The sequence below is a fragment of the Scophthalmus maximus genome, chromosome 15 (genome assembly GCF_022379125.1).
Source record: "Scophthalmus maximus strain ysfricsl-2021 chromosome 15, ASM2237912v1, whole genome shotgun sequence".
NCBI classification, from domain to species: Eukaryota; Metazoa; Chordata; class Actinopteri; order Pleuronectiformes; family Scophthalmidae; genus Scophthalmus; species Scophthalmus maximus.
The window spans coordinates 20,995,626-21,017,884 of NC_061529.1; the positions used below are offsets into that span (position 1 = coordinate 20,995,626).

The window sequence follows — 22,259 nt, forward strand, 5'->3', positions numbered from 1 at the left end:
CAACAGTGGTGATGAGTTTTGAAAATGTAAACCTTACTGAGTGGAGGTAACAAGTTAAGATATTTAGTTGAATCAACAACATATCTTCATTATGTTAATAGAAATAAAACATCTGCTGTTGAAGAACTGTTGTTTGTGGGAAACGGAGTCACACCAGAATAAATGAAATGAAATACATACTGTATATATTTTCACACCACAAGAATCATGTAAGGCGTGAACATGGCTTTAGTTAATGGATTATAGAGTTTAAGACGATGCTTGTTAGTTCTGTAGACAGAAGAAACCTGTACTCTGCATGAGAATGAATGATGATTTACTGAAAGCGTGGGGAGGCTTGTTCTTGTGAAAACTGATCCACACTGACTGTTGTTCACTTTGCACCCTAAAGCTCTCCCAGTGTCCCGGCATGCACTGTATAGCCTTTACAAAATGCACACACGGTAAGAAAACACATAAGAACAGATTTTTATTTTACCCCCACCCCCCTTGAAATTAGGTTTACTTAATTACTTGCTTAATCCAAGCACTCTTGGTGAGAAACCATTTCAGAAGAGAAGCTGAACACAGACAGGCAAACACATTAGAGCATCAAACACGTCACACTGCAGCGCTCTCAAACACTCACATAGCAAGCGTCGCTTTTCATAGAGACGGAAAAGGAAAGATTTCGAAAAGGCTGTACCTTTGCTTTTAGCTAGAGGAGCAGGAGGAGGCGCAGAGGATCCACAGAGGAGAGAGCCCCGATGGGGAGGGAGAAGAAGAGGAGATATAAGTTCAAATTCCACACCAAGCACTTCAATGTATATATGAATACATGTCCTGAGAATAAATTAATGTACAGTAGCAACTGTAGTGCAATTGTACATCATCGAAAACACATGAAACATGCCAACACATCAGGTATTACATGATTTCTGAATAATAAAATCATACTATCACACTGTGTATATATATATAGAACCATGCACTTTCATATACATGTATATTCCACACCAACACCAACAAGACAAAGACATGATTGAGAAGAGGCAAAGAGACGCGTACCTTGTTCTGTCATCATATGTGCAAGGCCTTGAAAGGACAAGAAGGGGATAAAAGAGAGGGAAGAGAAAGATTGAAAGTGAATACTTAAGAAAAGAGAACACTTGGTTTCAATACACTTTTGTATTGTGACGTTATACATGTTTTCCTCCAGAGGGAAAACATGACATCAGAACACACTGACAGGGCGTCACGAAGCTTCCCGTGTTGGAGCGGGAGGCTTCATCAAGAGACATAACAGCATGCTGGTGAAAGCTCAAACACATTTAACCTGCTCAGTAACAGAGCTGACCTGTAGTGACCTGCTGTAAAGTTAAACCTGCAAAAACTGATTTACTTATTTTATTTTTGAGCAGAGAAAACAAGCTGTGACATATGATCCATCGGTTTTAGCTTTGTTTTGGTCTCCAACTTTCTAACTGGCTCTTTAGCTGATAATGCTCCATTATAGTCCCTAACAGTGTGTGTGTGAGTGTGTGTGTGTGTGTGTGTGTGTGTGTGTGTGTGTGTTTTGAGCTAAGCAGCTACGAAGCATTGTACAGTGTATGGGGGACTGCAGATTCCAGTGTTAGCTCTCTGTAGGTTCATCAACACCCCGTCTCCAGACTCAAACCCCCTGGACCACCACTGGTTTGTGATGGACTGATCGGAAGGGTTAACTAAAGCATCCGGCAAGTGCAACAGTGCTGCAACTGACTCTCTGTGAAATATTTGATTTCCATTGTGTTTGGAGTCATAAATCTCCACCTATTTGTTTCCTTTCACCATCTTATTTCAATCTGATTCCAACACAAATAAGCTTTAAAAGAGAGACAGTGAGTTGATTTGTCATTAAAGTGCAAATTCACTGCATCTTTCATTTCCATTCACACCGTTGTTTAATTCTACGCCAGATTTCCTGCTTTATCATCTATACTCCTTTTTACACACTTCGTTGCTGTCCTTTCTTTTGGGCTGCTTTTTATATGGCGATGCTAATCGTGTTAGATCATGACGTTTGTAAATCTGCTATACAAATAATTGTTAAGGTTGTCATGTATTTACATTGGACATTGTGTTCATTCAGACTCACCTGGCATATTACCGATGACCTCTGGAACAGAAGGAGACAGAAAAACAAAGCACACAAAGGCAGCATTAGAAACACTCGTATTACTTGCATGTTGACTGTCATGCAAATGATTACTCTTCATAGTACATACAGAGGGCTGGCAGTGGGCACAGCCATGTGTATGTCTGTTAAAATGCAGAAGGTTTAAGTAGTTAGGAGGAAAAGCAGTAACATTGGGTTGCAAACCATCATCTAGCAACAAATGAACTTGGGAAACAAATATCCAGCGTGAAGAAATAGTTTCTCCACGGACACACACACACTTCCAGTCTTTCTGTTACCTCCCAGTGCAGACACAACACCATATCTGATCAGTTACCACAGGTGCTTATAAAGACATAACACAAAGGCAGCAAAAACTCTGATCAACTAAAGTAAAGTTTCTCATGTAAGTGATCTGTGACCTTTGTTGTAGAGAAAGACCAAGGTCTGACAGAACAACCACACAGGTTAAACCTCACATCCAAGCCCTTATAAAGGCTGCAACCATGTGCAATGCAAGAGTTGGAAGGATAAAACAACATACTGACGGGGATTCATCCTGGAGACAATTAATATCCATAGAAAACTTAGGACATATGGCTAATGTTTTCAGCTTTTTGTTGGTTAAAGTGGTAATCAAGTGCATTCATTTTTTCTAAGCAAATAAAAGAAGAGTCTACGGAGGTTACACAGTATCACCCTAAAAAAGGCCAACTCATCAAATAAGATGATAATTTAAAAAATGATAACAGGGTCTGAAACACTGCACCATGTGCAGATTTTGTAATGATGATTAAATCTCATGTCGTCAACATGATACGAAGGTATATGCCGTATACTCAGGATTTCTGAATTGCCTGAATGTGCAAGGGATAAATAATGATATAGTTTTGTGACAGAGGAAGACATCTCTTTCATTCACCTGCATTTTCGTAAAAATGTACTATAGGAAGAGTGAGTATGTGAGTACGGTGGTGTTTACAGGCTGTTGTTCCAGGACAGGTGTGTACAAGGCTGGGTGGGAATCAATACAGTATATACAGTGTTGTAATGGTCATCAGGCAAATTGTGATGGTCTTAATGACGGCGTATTAGGGCCGTTGTAGGAAGAAAAAAATATGCAGCCGGGGAGGGGGGGTCAATATTTTGAGAAAAACACAGAATTTCTGACATTAAAGTCATGAATTTATGAGAATACAAGCTCGGATATTCTCTGAGGTTAAAGCGGTACATTTACTTGAAAAAAGTAGCAAGTCTAAGAGAAAAAAAAATCAGAAAATTGTGTTTTGTTTATCAAGGAACTACATTGTTTTTTTGTAGAAAAGTGATATTTCAATCTGCCCTGTTTACATGCAGTCTCTCATTCACCTCCGCTGTCATACACAAACACAGTGCGCTACTCTGCAAATAGTGAATTGTTACAAGCAAGTTAATGGAAAGCTGTCTGTATGTAGTCTAACTGTTTTTCCTAGTTTGCCACAAATCTTGGAATTTGGCCAAGTCTTGTAAATGTAGCTGCTGGGGCAAACAAACCATCCCCTGTCTCTACTGAAGGTAAATCCACATGGCTAATTATTATAAAATGACGTAATCGAACCTTGGATGCATTCTTCGTTCTTTCTAAACTTTTTAGTATTTTCAGTATTTTAATGTCCGTAATATGCATACTCAGTGAAAAGAGCCCCTCCCACCACCAACTATGGGTCAAAAAACAATAGGACATACACAATTCTTCAGACTTTTTTCTGGTAAATTTGCAACTTTATTTCTGGTAAATATATGACTTTAATGTCAGAAATTCTGTGGGGGGTTTTCTCGAAATATTAACCCCCTCCCCCGGCTCCCTATAATGGCCCTAATACGCCAGCGTAGGTTTTATGTTTTTGATAAAAGTAAAATATTGTATTAAAAAATAGTATTCTAGAAAACATGAACACTGATGATAAACTATTCCTATCAATTGTACAATGGAATTTGAGAAAGTATCTCCAGGTACCAGGCAGATCAGTGGATAAAACAGACATAGGCAAAAAGGTCGCAATTATCCCTTTTGAAACCATCGTCCTTCTTTGATTATTGAAATATATGAGGCTTTATTTTGTCTCACTCACAGAAATTAAGTCACTGGAAAAGGAAGTAAAAGGTAATTGACTTGAGATGCATTAAATGGTCTTAGCGAGGACTAATTGGGCATGTTAGGGTATTAATGTGAACACAAGCAGATGGAAGTCAATCAGATATGCATTAGATATTAATTCAGTTTAAACCGAGGACTTGTGTCAGCTGCGCTCCAACATGGAAAGAGTTTGCCAAATTGTGTGTGTGAGTGTGTGTGTGTGTGTGTGTGTGTGTGTGTGAGTGTGTGTGTGTGTGTGTGTGTGTGTGTTAGTATGCGTGCGTGTGTTGGGATTATCTTGCTAAAGCTTCAATATCTGTGTGTGCTTTGTGAACCGCTTCATTTGAGATTACCACAGCACTGAAGTCCACATTGAAATACCAAAAGAAGACTTGACAGTAGAGATTCAAGCGGAATAAATCACACATATCACACACACACACACACACCTAGTGTAGGGTACTGTAGGCAGATGGAAAACAGAGAGATATATGATGTGACATGAAGGAATGTGTGTAGTTTCCCCACAATTGTTTCTGTGACATTGACCTGTGTCACCCTGTCGTACTGTTGCATCGTAAGAATAAACACCTCAATTTCCACTATGCCATTTAATTTCAGGGATTATTATTGTGGATTCTGGTCAGATACTCAAGACTGTGTCTCCTATTGATATAAATCTATTGCTGCCACCTCTTTGGTATGGTATTTTAAGTCTGGTTCTGCAAATTACACTAATTCAATAATAATGAACTTGATTTACTTTGCACTTTTCTCAACAATGTTACAAAGCACTTTACAATAGAGAAATAAAGCCAGACAAGGCAGGGAATATTAGAATGAAACAAATAGAAACAAAATAGGTAAGAGACAATACATAGGATTAATTTTAAATGAAAGCTGATTTCAGACATTTCTGAAAGCTTTAACAAAGCTTTTAGAAATGTGACCTGGGAGTAACCAGCTGGGCTCCATCGGCGGATCTTTGTGGCTGAGAGGGCACAAACCAGGTCAAGTAATCTGAGAGGTATTTGGTTGCGAGGCACTGAAAAGTTTTAAATCAATACGAAATCTAGCAGGGAGACAGAGTAGGGCACATGAGTGATGTGGTCGTTTTTTTTCCTGGTTAAAAGATTGTAGTCATGGTTAAAGCAAACCAGGTGGACTGTAAGCAGGAGATGGGAGACTAAACAAAGTGTCCAGTGTCAAAGCCAGAGGCTGTTCACATCCCAAAGTCATCCTCCGGTTTCTCCGTATAAGACTCACACTATAACGTTGCTTTAACGCTTGACAGTGAGCGTGTCTGATGCTCGGTGCTGGCAATATCGTCGTAACAACTTGGTAGCAAGTGTTCACTATCTGCCACCTCTCCTCGGGCTAGTTTTTTTCTAGTTTATAACCAGGTAAGTAAATATGTCTGAACGTCAAAGAAAAATAAGTGATTTCTCACCGCAATAATCAATATCTCTTCCATTTGAGGCATCCATAAGGCAGGACCTGTATTGGGCTAAACGTGATTCGATTGGCTGGGGCCTGTGCTGCCCCTTGAAAAGCTGGGTTTTTTGTCAACCTCTAGCAAAGCAACGAAAAACACAATTCTGTTTGACACCACATGACTTCACGCCATTCAAAGTGAATTAGCAACGTTTCCGTCGACGCCTCCGACGAGCCGGTGTGAGCGCTCCGTGAGCCATTCAGTCAGTCACACAGAGTGCGATTTGGGAAAAAAAGGAGAGGGGCGATGACTCTAAAATGTGTCAGGGGGTGGCAATTGAACCCCGACCTTCGCAGGGGAGACGGGTGCTCTACCAAGGGAGCTTAAAGTCATGAGTGTTACCTTTACCACGTCTCTTAACGTGTCTGCAAGTGAGATTTACACAAACTGCATTGCACAGCACTCTGCTGACTGGGCCACTGTTACAACAAAACATAACATGCAAAATTAAATCATCCTTCCAAATATTCGTGCTTGGTGACATTCTGAAAAACCCGTGCACTGACTCACGAACGCGAGCACTGACAGTGGGTGGTCCCTTCTATTGCACTATGGACTGTTCACGTTAAGGCGCTTTACTTAGTTAAAACATTTCTATTTTAGTTATTTTGTATGGCCTGTTGGTGATAAAGCATTGATAACTTTGAGGGGGGGATACATTTTTTCCCCCCCAGGGATAAAAACAATTCAGCAGAGGTGGGGATATGAACACTAGAAGTGGGGAAATCCCACGCTCCCCCCCCCCCCCTCCCCAGGCAAATCGCGCCCTGCACTGACAGTTGTCAGTCTATGAGTTCCACCAAACAACCAATGCTACATTTTTGTGCTCATGTGGAATGAGTTATTGTTCTATATGATGGAACGACAGCAGGGATACTTCCAAGTAACCAGCTGGGGACAGAGGAGATAAAAAGAGGTAACAACAGGGAGAAAACAGATTAATCTTTCAGTTATTTCCCCCACTTTTGTTTGACTTTCTGCCTAATCCATCATCCAAAGCTCATCCTCTCTCTCTGCCTTTGTCTCTGATGATCAGCTGTATTCACCCACCCTCCCTCTTACTCTATCATTATTTTGTTCTCTATCTTGACCTACTTCCTTTGGCAGTTTACTTTCCCCGCATTGTTCCTGCCATCAGGCTTCAGTGTGTGTTTGTGATTGTGTGTGTTTGTGTGAGGACAGAGAGAGATGCAGACAGAGAGCCAAGCAAATACATACATATTTAATAAGGGACAAGTCAACAAACCAATCAAACACTCACAGGTACAATTTCCAGTGGCAGGCTTACCAGCATCTAGCTTGATACAATTACCGCATCAGAGAGGTACAAAACCTTACTGCTGTGTTATGAATGTAACAAATCTAGATCATCAAGCTCTCTTCAGAAATTCATCCTTTAAAAAAAATCTAATCAAACCATTCTTTGGGGTGACTCACCGGCGCTTTGACTAACTTATTTATTCACCGGTGGACACATAAGCTAGGTTAGGCTATGACTCGTGTTTAATTCAATACCGAAAAGGTGAGGCAAGGATAGTCGGGGATTAGAGCTCAAAGTGGATTACTTTAAGGGATGGATCATTTAAAAGGGATGATTCATGATGTGTTGGATAAAGTGGGAGTTATTAATGAGGTGTGTCAAATTCTGATGCCTTTCCTCACTGTTGGCTTAACTGATCTGCAGGTTATATAAATGGAAGGTAAACCCGTACAAGAAAGGTATGCATGTAAATATTATATAAATATGCACACACACAAAATGTGTACTTCTTTTTGAGGACATACATTGGTATAATGCATTTTCTAGCCCCTTACCTTAACTTTAACCATTACAACAACATGCCTAACCCCCTTTACCCTAATTGTAATCCAAACCCTAAAACCAAATTCTTAACACTTACAGATCTTTGGGGTTGTTTCAGAAAGTGAGGACCAGACAAAATGTCCTCACTCTGTAAGGTGGAATGGTCACACTGGTCCTAACAAGGATAGATGTACATGTGCCTATATGAACACAAGTCCCAAAGGACAAAGGATCATGTCATTACAGCGCTGAAGGTTTGATTATTATTGGATTCATCATCACTGTAAAAAACATAATCCTCTCACTAACTGATTGCAACAGCAGCAGCAGCCATGTTTTATGTTGATATGAACACATGGGCAGCAGGAGTAACAGCTAGGAAGGGCTGCACAGGCCATCTGCTCCTGTTGGGGTAACAGTGGCACGTGGCTGGTAGACCTTTGGCTGGGTGACCACAGCACAGATTGAAAGAGGTTGTGTTTTCTAGGTAGTTTGCAGCAGACATGACTGCTGTGAAAAAAAAGAATTCTGAAACAATGGTGTCTTTAAACTGAAGGCAACATGGCTGTGGTTGGAGATTTCAACAATGTTTATATCATTAACTAACAAAGTAACAATACTTTACCTGAGGTAACTATCATATATATTTTAATCAAAATATTCCTTTCTAAGTTTCTCCCGCTTAGTGCTCTTGCCAATGTTTGGCAAAGAAGTTGGAAGAAGAGAGCAATCCAGTAGGAGCCTCCAGGAAGGGTGGTCATGTGCCAAGGTGTAAGCATCGTCCAGGGAGGTACAACAGAGGCAAAGCTCTTTATCCAATATATCCCTCTATCTGCAGCAGGGCCTTCCAATGTGGGCTTATCCAACCAAGGGTGGCAGGCTGTGGGTATCGGCTCTGGTCAGGAGGCATGCGCAGAAGGGGACCATGCCAGTGCAGTTGTCTCTGTCTTGCCGGGGCAGAAGCCTGGGTTTGATCGCCCCAGGAAAGTATGGTGTCATTTTGGATAAGGTCGCATCAGGCAACCATTTCCAGGCAACGGAGTGAGTTCAAGTCAAACACATCAAGGCTCCAGGCTTGAGTTTTGGTGAGAGGCCACGGCTCAGCACCACAGAGGAGGGCAATGATGACAAGCGCATTAAACATCCTCATCTTTGTGTCACATAAAATGCTTTTCCTATTACCAGAGAAAGTCTGCTTGCTTCTTTACTGCTCCAGCTGAGATAATGGAGTCAGTGTACTGTGAATGACCAAGGGCCACAAGTGGGAGCCTTAAGGGAAATTAATTCTGCATAATCTCTGAGCATCCCATCACCCACGGGGATGTTCGACAAGGGAACTCGTTTGGCAGTAAGGCTATGATTTTGTTAGGATGGTGGAAAATCTTCCACAAAGACATAAGTCAGTACTAAGGTTATATTTAAACACTTCCTATTGTGGCATTAGTGATGAAAAAAAGCATATTGGCTCATCAGTTCTGTGGAGGAAACATCTTGTTGGTGAGAGAGGTCAGAGGAGAATGGTCAGACTGGTTGGAGCTAAGAGGCTACAGTAACTTAGATAACCACTCTCACTGAGCAGAGAAGCATCTCAGAAGGAACACGTACAACCTTGCGGTCAAGGGTCAACAACAGCCGAGACCACATCAGATTCCATTCTTGTCAGCCAAGAACAGAACTATGAGGCTGCAGTGGACGCAGACTCACCAACACTGGACAGTTGAAAAAAAAGATGTAGCCTGGTCTGATGAATCTGGTGATGTAGTCACAATCTGGCATCAAGACCATAAATGGATGGATATTACCTTGTGTCAACAGTCCAGGCTGGTCATGGTGGTGTGAAAGCGTGCAGAAAGCTTTCCCGGCTCACTTTGGGCCCCTAAACACCACATGAGTAGTGCGGCTGGCAATGTTTCGCCCTTCATGGCCACAGTTTACCATCTTCAAATGGCTACTTCCAGCAGGATAATGCTTTCAACATCACAAAGAAAAAGTCATCTGAAACTGGTTTCACGAACATGAAATGAGTTCGGTGAACTTCACAGGCTCCCGATGTGCATCCAGTAGAACCTTTGTGTTGTGGTAGAGCAGGAGATTGGCGGTGTGAATGTGAGAGGAAATGAAGCCAACCTGCTGCAAGAACTACCCAGTATTATAATGGTGTTGATAAATTGCATGATGGTGGACTCACAATAGTGGTGGTAGTGACTGCCAAAACTTCTGGTAAGGACACATCCTTTGTGGTAGGGCAGGGGCATTCTTTCATGTAGGTCCAAGGGTTCAATGGAAAAAAATATAGAAATTTAAAATGTTTCCAGGTGGAAGATAAAGCTACAGCATATAATGAATACTTAGCATTTTTTCCGTGTTTACCTGAATGTGATGTACGTATGCTGTATGACGTCCACAGCACTAAATCCATCAGTACAACATCACGTTATATATTTCTCCTCAGATGCACCGTTATTATTTCTAGTAGCTTCTTTTGTCCTTTCAGCAGCAAAGGGCATGCGCAGGAATTCAGAGTGAAAATGATCCAATAATCCGTTTAAAGGCTTATCAGATACCAGAATCCTGCACAATGGTTTGGAATACTCATAGTCAAGTATTTTGTATTTTGCCAGGGACATCGTGAGGTTAACTGTAGAAATATGACAAGTAACAAAACAATCCAACCCGACAGCACCTTGCTGGATGGCTGTTACAGCGGAACCATCTGTGTTGGCACTGCCACTGCTCTGACTGGACTGGCTGCAGGCACACGAAAGACAGTGTCACCCCTCCTTTTCCTGCAGTTTTATTTATTTTTTTATTTCAAAAGTAAAAAGGCCTACAAAAAAATTTAATGTAGAAGTTCCTGGAATCAATTAATGAATGAAATCAGTGTGAGTGAGGGCAGAGTGGAAACATTACTCTGTTGAACTGATAGACACAGCTCTGTACATGTCTTTTAACCTCAGCGTTTTATGAGAATATATTAAATTTCTTCTTTTATTATATTTTAATACAGATATTTCTTCAGAATCTACAGTATACAGAGCATAAACCTCTTCAGAAGCCATAAAAGCCAGATAAATAGGGCATAATGCACTAGGTAGGGTGGCTGTGGCTCAGGAGGCATAGTTGGTCGCCCACCAACCAGAAGGTCGGCGGTTCGATCCCAGCTTCCCCTAGTCTGGATGCCAATGTGCCCTTAGGCAAGACACTTCACCCTGATTTGCCTCTGATGGCTCTTCTGGCAGTCTATGAACGTGCCAGAAATTAGCAGCACTGTGTGAATGGGTGAATGTGCCTTTTCCTGTAAAGCACTTTGAGTGGTAAATAAGACTAGAAAAGCGCCATATAAACATAGTCCATTTAGGTAGCATGTATTTTTACCTTCCACATCATTCTGTAGTGTGACATTTTTTTGTTTGTGATTTTAAAAATCCTCTCAAGTCGAACACTTTGAAAATTGTCAGACATGGACTCTGAGATACTCAGCCTCACGTCAGCCAAACAATATGTACTGTGCAAAATACACGGCCATACATCCATGGTTTGCTGACGTTCAGTGAATGTCACGTTCTCTCTCTAACGTATTCAAAAAGCAGGCAATCCACCTGCCTACCTCAGCCAGCCTCATTAAGCACCATATTTATCCCTCAACAATCAACAATCCAAATTCTCCCTGAGCTGCTCGATTTTCCCTGCTTCCGCTCACCTATCAGTGCCAGGCAGGAGGCAGGCTGGGCGGGAGAGGGAGAGTCAGACGTAAATCAACGCTGGGAACGGGTCCCAGAGTGGAGACTGTAAATCAAGGTTGGGAAAAAAGTGGCCTAGCAACCATCGTCACCACTCGCACTGATGCCTCTCTGAGTAATGAAACAGCACTAAAGGGCTGGAGGGTGGTGAGGTGGTGTGTGTGTTTTGGAGAGAAGACCAAGAGAAAACGAGGGAGTCGGGAGAGGGAACGATACCTGTAGATACCTACAGCACTGACTGAGAATCCATCCATCCATCCATTATCTATACCGTTTATCTATCGGGGGGGGGGTCACCCTGGACAGGTCGCCGGCCCCTCGCGGGGCCAACATACACAGGCAAACAACCATTCACACTCAAATTCATATCAATTCAGAGTCTCCAAACCACCTGACCCCAATCTGCATGTCAATGGACTGTGGGAGGAAGCCTGAGTACCTGGAGAAAACCTAAGCAAGACACAAGGAGAGCATGAAAACTCCACAGACAAAGGCCCTCGACTTTACCTGACTGAGAATATTTTATTCAAATAATGCCAGAGTGAGGCAACAGTGTGCTAAATGGTTTTAAACAGAACCCACATGATGCCGCAGAGTAGAGGCCCATGTAAAATCTATGGCTCCCAGAGGATGATTCATAAGGACTTTAGTGGCCCTTGTGTTCCTTGGTCACATTTCATAGCCCCGTCATTCTGCTGTGTATAATATCAGACATATTAAGTATCAGAAAAAAAAAACAGCAGTAGCACTACAAAGACATTGAAAGGCCAAGTGTGCCTGGAACTGTTTCCTAAGGGAAAACCCTGATATAGCTTCGGCATTAAGAATGATTCCCATGGTCCCCGTAGAATTCATTCATTATACTTTTAGTTACACGGTGCCAAAAGGCTGAAAATTGTACTTGTGCAAAAACAAATCAATGGGCAATTACTAAAGGTGAACATAAGTATGCACAGTCATGTTTCCCAGAGGACAGACTCTTGTTGTCCTCAAGACAACATTTCTGCTGAAACAAAAGCTGATCAAACAGGGAAAATGCCACATGTACTTATCACATTAAAATGTCAAATTTATTCTCCGCAAAGGATAAACATTTTGGATTGGAATCTTGAAATGTCTCCCTCAGCAGATATTTGACCCTTTTAGGCCCAGAATTGAGTTCAAACAAAGGACAATCATTAGTGTGTCGGCCTGTCAAACATACACTTGTAAAGTGGAGGGTAATGAACTCTGCTGCCTCTTCGATCTTTCTTTTTTAAGACCTTTAATTTCACAGCAGTGTGGTACAGCAGTATGTGTTGGCAAGAAGACCCATTTGGGAAAGTCAATAAGGCCAAAAAAAGTAACTAATTATAAAGTTATGATCATCTTTGTAAGTTGTCCCTCTGTAACATCCATCAATCATATCTTCTAGTTTAGACTGCCGACAATCTAGTGCTTTCCTCCAGCTGCTGACACACATCTGAGGACGAACACTCTCAGCTGACAATAAGGCCTGAGGTATACTTGCTTTTTTCGAGACGTACGCATCATGGCTGCCTTGCGTAACCTGCATCCGGTCACTGTGTCAGTTGGGTAATGCTACGCGTGCGCAAGATGCAATATGCACTTGAACAGCAGGGGCAGTGCTGGGCAGATACTCTCCATTGTCATGACGTTGTTGGTTTCAGGGCCTCTCATATCAATGGCTTTTTCTGTCATGATCTCAGAAGTGACATAGGCAAAAGTCCATTAGTGCCGCCGTGTATTTTTATTTACAGAATGAAATCTGTTCATTATGGTGTGAGTTCTGCAGTGTGCCCTCTAGTGGATTACTCCAGTAACATGCGTAGTACATGCGTAGTACATAGTGGTTATGTGAAGAGTTACACTCGCCATGCATCTGGTTGTCTACCTGAAAAGCAAGTATATCTCTGGTTTAAGGAAACGTGTTCACCACCGTGTTTTGAAATCTCTCTTAGTGCCTTGTGTGCATAAGCATGACAAACCAAAAAAAATGTTTTTATGGATCATGCCAGAATAAATTTGGCAATAGGATATTTTATAGAGGAAGTATAATATAATTCAGGACTGCATGAAAAGGGGAGGTAGTACAAACTTATAATTTCAACCCAAACACAATAATAATAGTGACTAGGAACATGTTGTGTCTGCTATGTGTAGTAGTTTAAATAATTTTTTAGATAGATAAATATAATTTCTACAAATCATTCCAATGACATCTGTCTGTCTGCACTACTGTTATCAATCCTTGTGACTTAATCATCATATCGAGACAAACGTTCTGCTGCAGCAGTGAGTGGGTGCGCTTATGATATTTTTTCTCCTAGCTCAGCCAAAAACACAGCAAGTAAAATATTATAGGCCTATGTACATTTTATATAATGTTTATATAGTGCCAACAGACCGCTGCATGCAGGAGAACACACCACTGCCATAAAGGTAGAGGCCTAAGCCTCGTTTCGGTTCTCAGAGTTGTCTCATGAAAGAACACAGAAAACATTACAAAAAATTGCACCAACACACAATTAAGTTAAATGAGACTACATGAAAATTAAGATAAAAAGTGCAGCTCCTCCTCTCAGTGCCAGTCTGCTGCTGCGGACAGACCTCCAGCCGCCTAACGCCTTGACAAAGGCACCGGCCACGCTAGGAGATTTTCCTAAATTCTTTTTACACACCAGCTACTATCCTGCTGTTTTTGTGTGTCTGCACTGAAGGACGACTGAAAGAGTGGAAGTGACGGACAAACCGCTCAGCCCTCGGAGCCCACCTTGTCAGTTACACGCCATCCATTCAATCAGCTGGGCAACAGCAAAACAGCTCAGCCCCCACCCATGCAGACACTGAGGGGTAAGAAGAGGTAAAGGCCCGGCACCACCCCTGCCCCATCCTCTCATTTATTTCAAACACTGGCTGAGATAAATAAAAAAAAATAAAAAAAATAATAATCCTTGAATTCCAGATTCCCTGGCCTTTTTATGTAGCAGGGATTTGGCGTCAGCCCAAATGGGATGTAAATTCCATATTTGTGAGAGGTTCAGAGTTAGAAAGTCAGAGAGAGAGAGGGAAAAAACAGCAGAACAAATATGTTAAAACAAATTACCTGTGATCTGAATTAATTAGAAAATAAAAGAGTTCAGCAGCTTTCTCATTTAATGGTATTGATTATCTAATAAGGAGTCAAGATTATTGTGTACTCCTTAGCTGCTGGAAAACCTGAAGAACCAGTATTGATTGTGAATAATTAGGTACACGACTAGAGGTTTTTCAGAGCACAAGGGGGGAAAAAAACTAAAGCTGAGGCGGCCTGGATCCATTTCATGCAGACACTCCACGTTCACATATTTCCACAACCAAACAGGCCTCATGACAGAATGATCTGCACTCCAGGATTTATCAAATCACAGAAAATCCAAGTTTCTACATAAAGCAGGTGAAAGTGGCTTTTATTGGAGAAAATACATGGGGGGAAATTCTTCTTTCTTTTAATAGACACCAGTTGTTGGTGTGGGTGAAGTCAGCTGTAGAGCGACTGAAACACAGGCCTGGCAAAATTTCTCAGCACAAAAGGGCTGTGATATAAAACACCTGCCATCTTGTGATTGGGTGAAGAAAGGGGGCTCAGGAGGCCCCATTCTCTCTATAGGCATCCTTATCAGCGCCTGCAGGAGCGGTGCCATTAACCTGCGCCTCACACACTAACCGTGCTTAGATTAGCTTTCTGATTTTACAGTCCCAGTCTCTCTCTCTCACACACACACACACACACACACACACACATGCGCGCACACACACACAAATAAATTGGGATACTATCAGTCGTTGGGAGAGCAAATAAAGCCCACAAAGTCAAATTGTCTCATTTTGTCCATGATCCGAGGTGTAATAGCAGAAACAATCCTTAAACTAGAGATAAAAAGCCAAGGAGATCAAGGTAATGACGTCGGTCTTAAACATTTCAATAACGTAACATGACAGATACATTTTCACTGGACAGTCTGAAAGGTAAAAAGAAAAACTGCTGTATCATCGCACAGGGAAAGAATGACATGTAAAATGTATTTATTTATCTTCCATGCTAAATTGATGCAGCTCTCCAAATGTTTGATGGTTTCTGTGGATGATAATGTTGTCTTTTGTCCCAGGCCTCTGAATTAGTGGCCACAATTGCAACAAATCCCAGCCAAAAATGGTCAGAATACTAAAAACATGCTGAGAAATGAGTTAAATTCAGAGTTGGAGTGAGTGTTTCACAGTTGGAGAGCTGCCCAAGTTTATCAGGGTGACATTTTAAAGGTGTGTGTGTGTGTGTGTGTGTGTGTGTGTTACCTTCACTGCAGAAGCGGCCCCTGTACTCCGTTTTGGAGCAGTCACAGATGGGCTCTCCATCCACCACTGAGCATGTACCACCATTCTCACATGGGTTCACAGTGCACCATCCTTCTGACTCCAGGGGCACCCGAAGGCTTCCGAGAAACAGGGGCTGTGAGATGCCATATTTGAGGTCTGTAATTGTGCCCGTGAAGGGCTGCATGTTTCGCGCTGTCGGCAGCGTGAGCGCACCGTTGCGGATATCCTGAGGCACGCCACCCAGGAACAGGTCGCTGACTATTTTCATGAACTGTCGCTGAGGCCGCACTGCGTCAGCCCTGGCCTGGCCGTCCAGTACCAGCACAGTGCGCAGGTTATACCTGCTCAGGGTGGCAAAGTGCCATCTGCCGTCATCCACCCGTCTGTCGGACGCAACTGTGGTCTCGGCACAGTCGATGCTGAAGCGCAGCTGCAGCCGGCCCTCCACCACCGACAGCTGCAGAAAGTCACAGTAGCCTCCATCATCGAAATACAGCATCAGCGACTCTGCGGCCTCGGTCTTAAACTGGAAGCTGAGGTCACCGCGGGTGCTGGCGTCCCAGCGGAGGTAGCGTGCCCACTGACCCGGTGTGCCTAAAAACTCCAGTCCCAGACATGCGCTGAGGAAAACTTGCAGCCTGATAGAAAAACCTATAAGATCCATAGTTGCGAAGAATCTATTAATCCAAAAAGGCGTCTGAGAGGAATTCAATCAGAGTAAAATCTTAGGGTGGTTAGACTGAGTTTCGGGGAACCACAGCTTTATTAACAGTATGTGCACAGATATATTTATAATTATATATATCTATAAAGGGAAAAGGGCAGTAACAGGAGAACAGTCGTAGTAGTTAACAGTCTTAAGCTCAGTCAAATCAGCAAATTGTCCGGTAGCTGCAGGGTGGACGAGTCAAGGAATTGCTGTTTTCCTCCTTGGGTAAATGAAAGGACCGGGAGAGGGGAGGAGGTGGTGACGTTTTAATATCTTTCTTTTTCCTACTCTTCAAAACAGATGCTATCAACACTCATGGTGCAAGGTCTGATGGGATGGACCTCTCTGTTTATCAGGGCGAGCGGAATTTCCTCCTTCATGTTGTCCGCTGCATGGAAACGGAGCTGACAAGGGATCCACTGGCCTCTCTCGCTTCCATCACTGTAGGAGACAGAGAGGCAGAGAGTTACATCATGTCACCGCTAATAGTCTAAAAGCCTACAACATTTCTTTTCTGCTCTTTTTTTTCTTTCCTCTCAGATTAAGAATACACATTTAAAAAGCATAGTGAGCAAAGTATGACTATAAATCAAACAACCTGAATATATTCAGATGTATGTTTAGATTCAAAACATATATATTTATGTTACTATTCCGACTAAATATACCCTACCATAACACATTATATACCCATATACAGTTCCTCATATACAAGGCCTCGTGTGTGAGGCGGCCTTGCGCCGACAAATCACAAAACTACCCCCAGAGATCAAACTACCTTAAGTAGGTACGTTAAGTGACAATTTGAATGAGTAATTTCTACCGATGAGTATTTTTCATGTGTTGTGTTACTTGATCAGAGGACCTGAATATTTCCTGACACCACTGACTTCACCTCCGTCATTCGTTTAGTGTGCCAGTAAAAATGTTGACTATATGGCTTCCACCATCCAATCAGCTGACGGCATTGACCACAGCCATGGGAGCTGAGCCACGATCTTAGAGGAAAAAAACTCCACACTGCCAGGAATAAAACCTGTGGGGAAATGATGACCCTTCTAAGTATTTATCTATTTATTCATTGGTCAAAAGCAAAACATGAATATACTGGAATAAACTAGTGAAATCCATCAGTGTCAAATGTAAACTCCCCACAGCTTCCAAAAATCCCAGAAAAAAAAATAGATTCAAAGATCTCTGTGTTGTGAGAGGTGAAGACAGTCCGGGTGAAAGGTACAATTAGCCAAAACTACGTCTGGGATTTGGTTTTCATAATGGTTTTTTTCGATAATGTGCATTTTTATAACACAAACTGAGGATGAAACGAGAATTCGGTGACTGTTCACTGCTAACATGTGCTGTACTGTTGGCGGCCACTGATCCTAATTAAAAGTGCCTGTGATGGTGCAGCATTTTTCTCTCCTCCACAAAGGTTGTGTGGAGTTATCGGTCATCTGCTGGGTAAATTAGTCTCATTATTCTCATGGCAGTGCATGACTATCAGTCAGCCAGGCAGACTGCCTTTATCTGATGACCAGCCGGGAGAGACGGCTTTCTCCTCGATGGTGAATACTGAGAGGCACAGAAAAACACAAGTAGGTACTGATGCAATGTCCTCCATTTGTTTACATTAAATCTATCTCCACATACAATTTATATGTTGCAAAAAAATGACATCTCAAATGTTCACTTTGGACATATCAGTAAAAACTGTCACTGTCAAAGTACAATTAAGAAGTTTGGCCTCCCCTGCGGAAATTCCATATCTCGTTGTTGATTTCTGATGTGAAAATAAGTGAATTCTTCCCATGCAGCAAATACACATTAACAATGATTGTTTCTTCAAATGTACAAAAAAAAAAGATTCTATTCTTGCTTTAGGACTTTTTACTCACTCAGGTCAGATAACTTTAGCTAGATAGAGAACCCAGAACCTTGATTAACAGAAACAGATTAACCACGAGAAGCAGTAAGACGACGTCAACAGACTTGAGATGATAACTCACAGGGTAAATGTGCTTGTTGACTCTCAACTGTTACCTCTTAACACTCGGGAAGAAGAGAGTGTTGAGGTCGAAGTACAATTTTTCACACACATCTGCATGATAACGCTGATCTCAGTGCAGTAGAAGCCGAGTCAAGGGAAGCTCGACAAGCACTTGTCTAAAGCTTAACACAGCCAGTCACTTGTCAGAGATCCCAGGTTTAAACTCAATACGGAAAAGTACAATAGGTCACAAGCACGAAAGTGACAGAAACAATGAGTATAGCAGCGGCTGGTAGACGAGCTAGCACAAAGAGAAAATAACCTGCCGCAACCACAAGGTGGCAGTAGAGAGGAGGTAAAGAGACATCGTTCCCGCTTCGGTATCATTCTGATGCTTCGACTGGTCCAGCAAGGCCCGTCCTCCCTGTCCCGACCGCAGGCCACAGCCAAAACCCATTCTCTGGCTTACCCAGGCACCAGATGTACAAACGGTTTGTAAGCCCAAAAACCAGTCATACGCAATAAGTGATTTTTATATAGGAAGAATGTGTGGTGAGAATGAGTGTACCTTATGCAAACTTCTTCTGATACTGTGTGGTTCATAAAAACCCTACCTAGAATACCATTGACTACACTATTGAGAAAACTGTTTTCCTTATTGGTCCATTATTACATTCAAACATTGTTCTTTCTAACAAGTGCCATTTGTGTTTTCCAATGATCCCTTCCTAATCATTAACTTGTTTTACATACAGATAACTAAAACTATTGACGTTGATGCCTGCACTCGATCACAAAGATATTTCATACTATAACATTGCCCCGTCATTACTTCAGCAGCTAAACCCTGCTTATCACGGTGCACCGCACTTTATCACAAATGAAAAGGTTCATGCTCATCATCGCTTACTTTGTACCACAAAGTTGGACGGACTGCCTCATACAGGCAAGAGGGGTTTATATGAGCTTTAAGATTTGACACTTCCAGAACTGCCTCGCATCTTTTCTTTACACGGGATGAACTGCAAAACGAATGGATCTGTTCATCGCCTGCTGGTCTTTTTTTTTTGCGACTCTTGAGAGTTTATCTTGAGTTATTCGTTAGTAGTGGAGGTCTGGCCTTATGTTGTTAACTCTGACCGTTAGTTTGTTGATTGGTAGGTTGGTTTACACAAAAGCTACTGAATGGTTTTCCAACAAATTTGTTGGAAGGATGGGAAATGGGCCATGAAATAACCCACTCAATGTTGGCGAGGATCCGGACAAAGGGGGAGAGCCATTGATTTCTTATCACTTTCTTTAACATTGTGAGAGGCTTTTTTTCCTCTTTTTTTTACATTTTCACCCATTTCCTAGGGAATAGTGCATGGATCTTAATGAAAAAAAAAATCTGGAGGATTTAGGGGACTGATATCTACGGGTGTGTACAATTTGGTGCGGATCCAAATAAAAATTCAAATTGAAAGATCTTTCATAAGAGGCCTGTTGGGGTTCATGCTGTGTCTGTCTGCTGGTTGTGTGGTTGTCTGATTCGGAAGGTTCCTGGCTCTTGAAAAAAGAGATTTCAGTCTCAATGACACTACCTGCTCAAAAAAAATACACAATACTTAACTTTAAAACAATTACTTATTCCTGTTGAATGTAGCCACAGAGTTTACAGTACAGACTAAACACGGTATGTCCTTCGGTAAAATGTGCTTGTCTGAGAGATGATCAGCAAAGACTACCCAGAGCAGAAATGGATTGAGCTTTACCAGACACTGATTCAAGGGAAGGTGAGTTTGCTTGGGACATCTTTGAAAGCTGGTATTACAGAAGTGCCTGTCCTACAGCCTCCAACTAATATCGATTAATAAGGACAGATGTTAGGAGTGCAGGACACTCGGGACAGCAATGGAGGAAACACAACAACATGTAGTGTGGATGTACGTGTCCTCCATTGCTGTCCAGAGTGTCTCAAAAACAGAACAAGAGAGAATTAACTACCAGAGGATCAAGTTGCCAGACTGATACAGTTCCATGACAACAAGGTGGATAAAGCAACTACGTCCATTGATTATAACTAGCACTGAAGTATGTGATCAATGGAAAGAGCAGAATCCTATAGACATCCAATCAGATTTGCCCTTTGTAAGCTGCTGACATTTAGAGACACCACCTCCTTTAGCAGACATGCCTTTGACAGTGGTGCAGAAATTTGTAATAATAAGATGCTAATTATCAATAATGCGTTACGCTACAAGTGGTGGGGCATTCTCCCCAGGCCAACTATTGCCCACGTGAGCTGCGCTGAGGCCTGTTGGACCACACCACATGACATGACACAGCTATAATGATGCTGACCCATGACAATGTAGTGGTGGGTGGAAGCACAGCCAACTGGCACCAACCTGGAACTTGTCATCTCGCGATCAGAGCTCTCATGACTGAGACGGACAATGGTAAAGTTTAATTCAGTTGCATAGCTGGTTTTCCCACACGTTAAAAAAACCCAGGTGTGCTCCAGCTGAGAAGTGGGTCAGGGACGATGAAGCGAAGCATTCTGGGGTCTCACTTTTTCCATACTGCAAATGTGGGGTCTGCCTGTAGAGTTAAGGTTCCTTACTAATTCTGAGATTGACAAACGTGCAGTGTCATAATGAAATGTTGCAGGATGTCTAATGTTGTTCTCTCTCTCCCATTACTGAATAATCTCAAAACAAGCCAGATTTATAGACTTACTCCATCATACCAGACTGAAGCCTAACGTTCACACCTTGTTTAATTAATACGCACAGCATTGCAGCACATCCCGATGAGTGTCTTGTGATGACGTGCCTGCAGGTTTGTCATCACGCAGAATCTGCCGTGCCACTCGATATGAATTTATTCAAAAAAGCACATTCCACGTGTTCAACACATCAGAGACACCATTTCACGTGCAACACGTTCACATGACACAGACACGTGGTTTTCAGATTTAACACGTGAGAAGTATCACAACTAAACACTTGAAATGAGATAACCATTTTATTTTATTATTCCATCGCAGTGAGTTCAGGATGGTCACAATGCCGACGTTGGACCGATCAGATAAATGCTTGAGCTGCTTTTATCAAGTGCTTTGGATGATCATCACCTACAAAAAATGACCACAGCCACTTATCACTTATCAGTCAGTCAAATCAGTCAGTCAAAAAAAAAGGTATCAACCTCTGCACTAAAGCTAACAATGTGACCATTTACCTATTTTAAACCTGGAGATTTCGTCAGGGAGCCTTGCTGGTTGTTTGAAATATGCATTTAAAAACCATGTAAAAAAATATATTTGTAAAAATCTGAAATTGGATAGATATTATTTTTGGTATGTCATGTACAGTACCTATTGAGATGAAATAGATACATTGTGTTATCACTGGTTATTCTGCAGTTTTATTCTTATTTTAATGTTGGAAATTGTCACCATAATCCATCAATTGTCCATGTCTAACAAATTAACAAAAATATAAAAAGTAAATGTGAATCTCTATTTTTTTTTTTTTTACAGTGTGTGGCAGTTACGTAAAATTATTTCCAAGCAGTCCATAGTTACATGTTGGTAATTTCTAAAATAATAATTTTGCTCCGCCAACCATGAGATTTATTTGTATTTATTCTGAGCTGTTATCAAGCCTGAGCAGAGCCTCCCTCCCACTGCCTGAGGGTTGGATCTCTACACGTGGAGCTTATCAAGGCTCGATTAGCAGGAGAGATATCAGCCAATCACTGCTCTCCAGCTCTGACATCAGTTTCCTCCTACATTGAATTATATATTCAGATTACCATTAGAATTATTACAATTCATCAGCATATTTTTTTGTGATAATTGTTTGATTCATTTTGTATCATTTAATTAAATGTTGAGTAGCAGGAGTTTTTAACCTCACAATTTTTTTAAAT

The 22,259-nt window shown here is 41.8% G+C and overlaps 1 protein-coding gene across 6 annotated transcripts in view; it reads right to left on the reverse strand.

Moving 5' to 3' along the window:
• nrxn3a (neurexin 3a) overlaps positions 1-22,259 on the reverse strand; it is a 170,097-nt gene that overhangs the window by 141,477 nt on the left and 6,361 nt on the right. For all 6 annotated transcript variants that reach the window (XR_004785369.2, XR_004785368.2, XM_047337831.1 and 3 more), the window contains exons 2-5: positions 15,625-16,795; positions 2,117-2,137; positions 1,048-1,074; positions 686-697 (exon numbers count right to left, since the gene is read on the reverse strand). Coding sequence is in view for 4 of the 6 variants with exons in the window: in XM_047337831.1 (XP_047193787.1) it covers positions 686-697; positions 1,048-1,074; positions 2,117-2,137; positions 15,625-16,309 (745 nt within the window). In the remaining 2 variants the exon portion in view is untranslated. The remainder of the gene's footprint in view (positions 1-685; positions 698-1,047; positions 1,075-2,116; positions 2,138-15,624; positions 16,796-22,259) is intronic.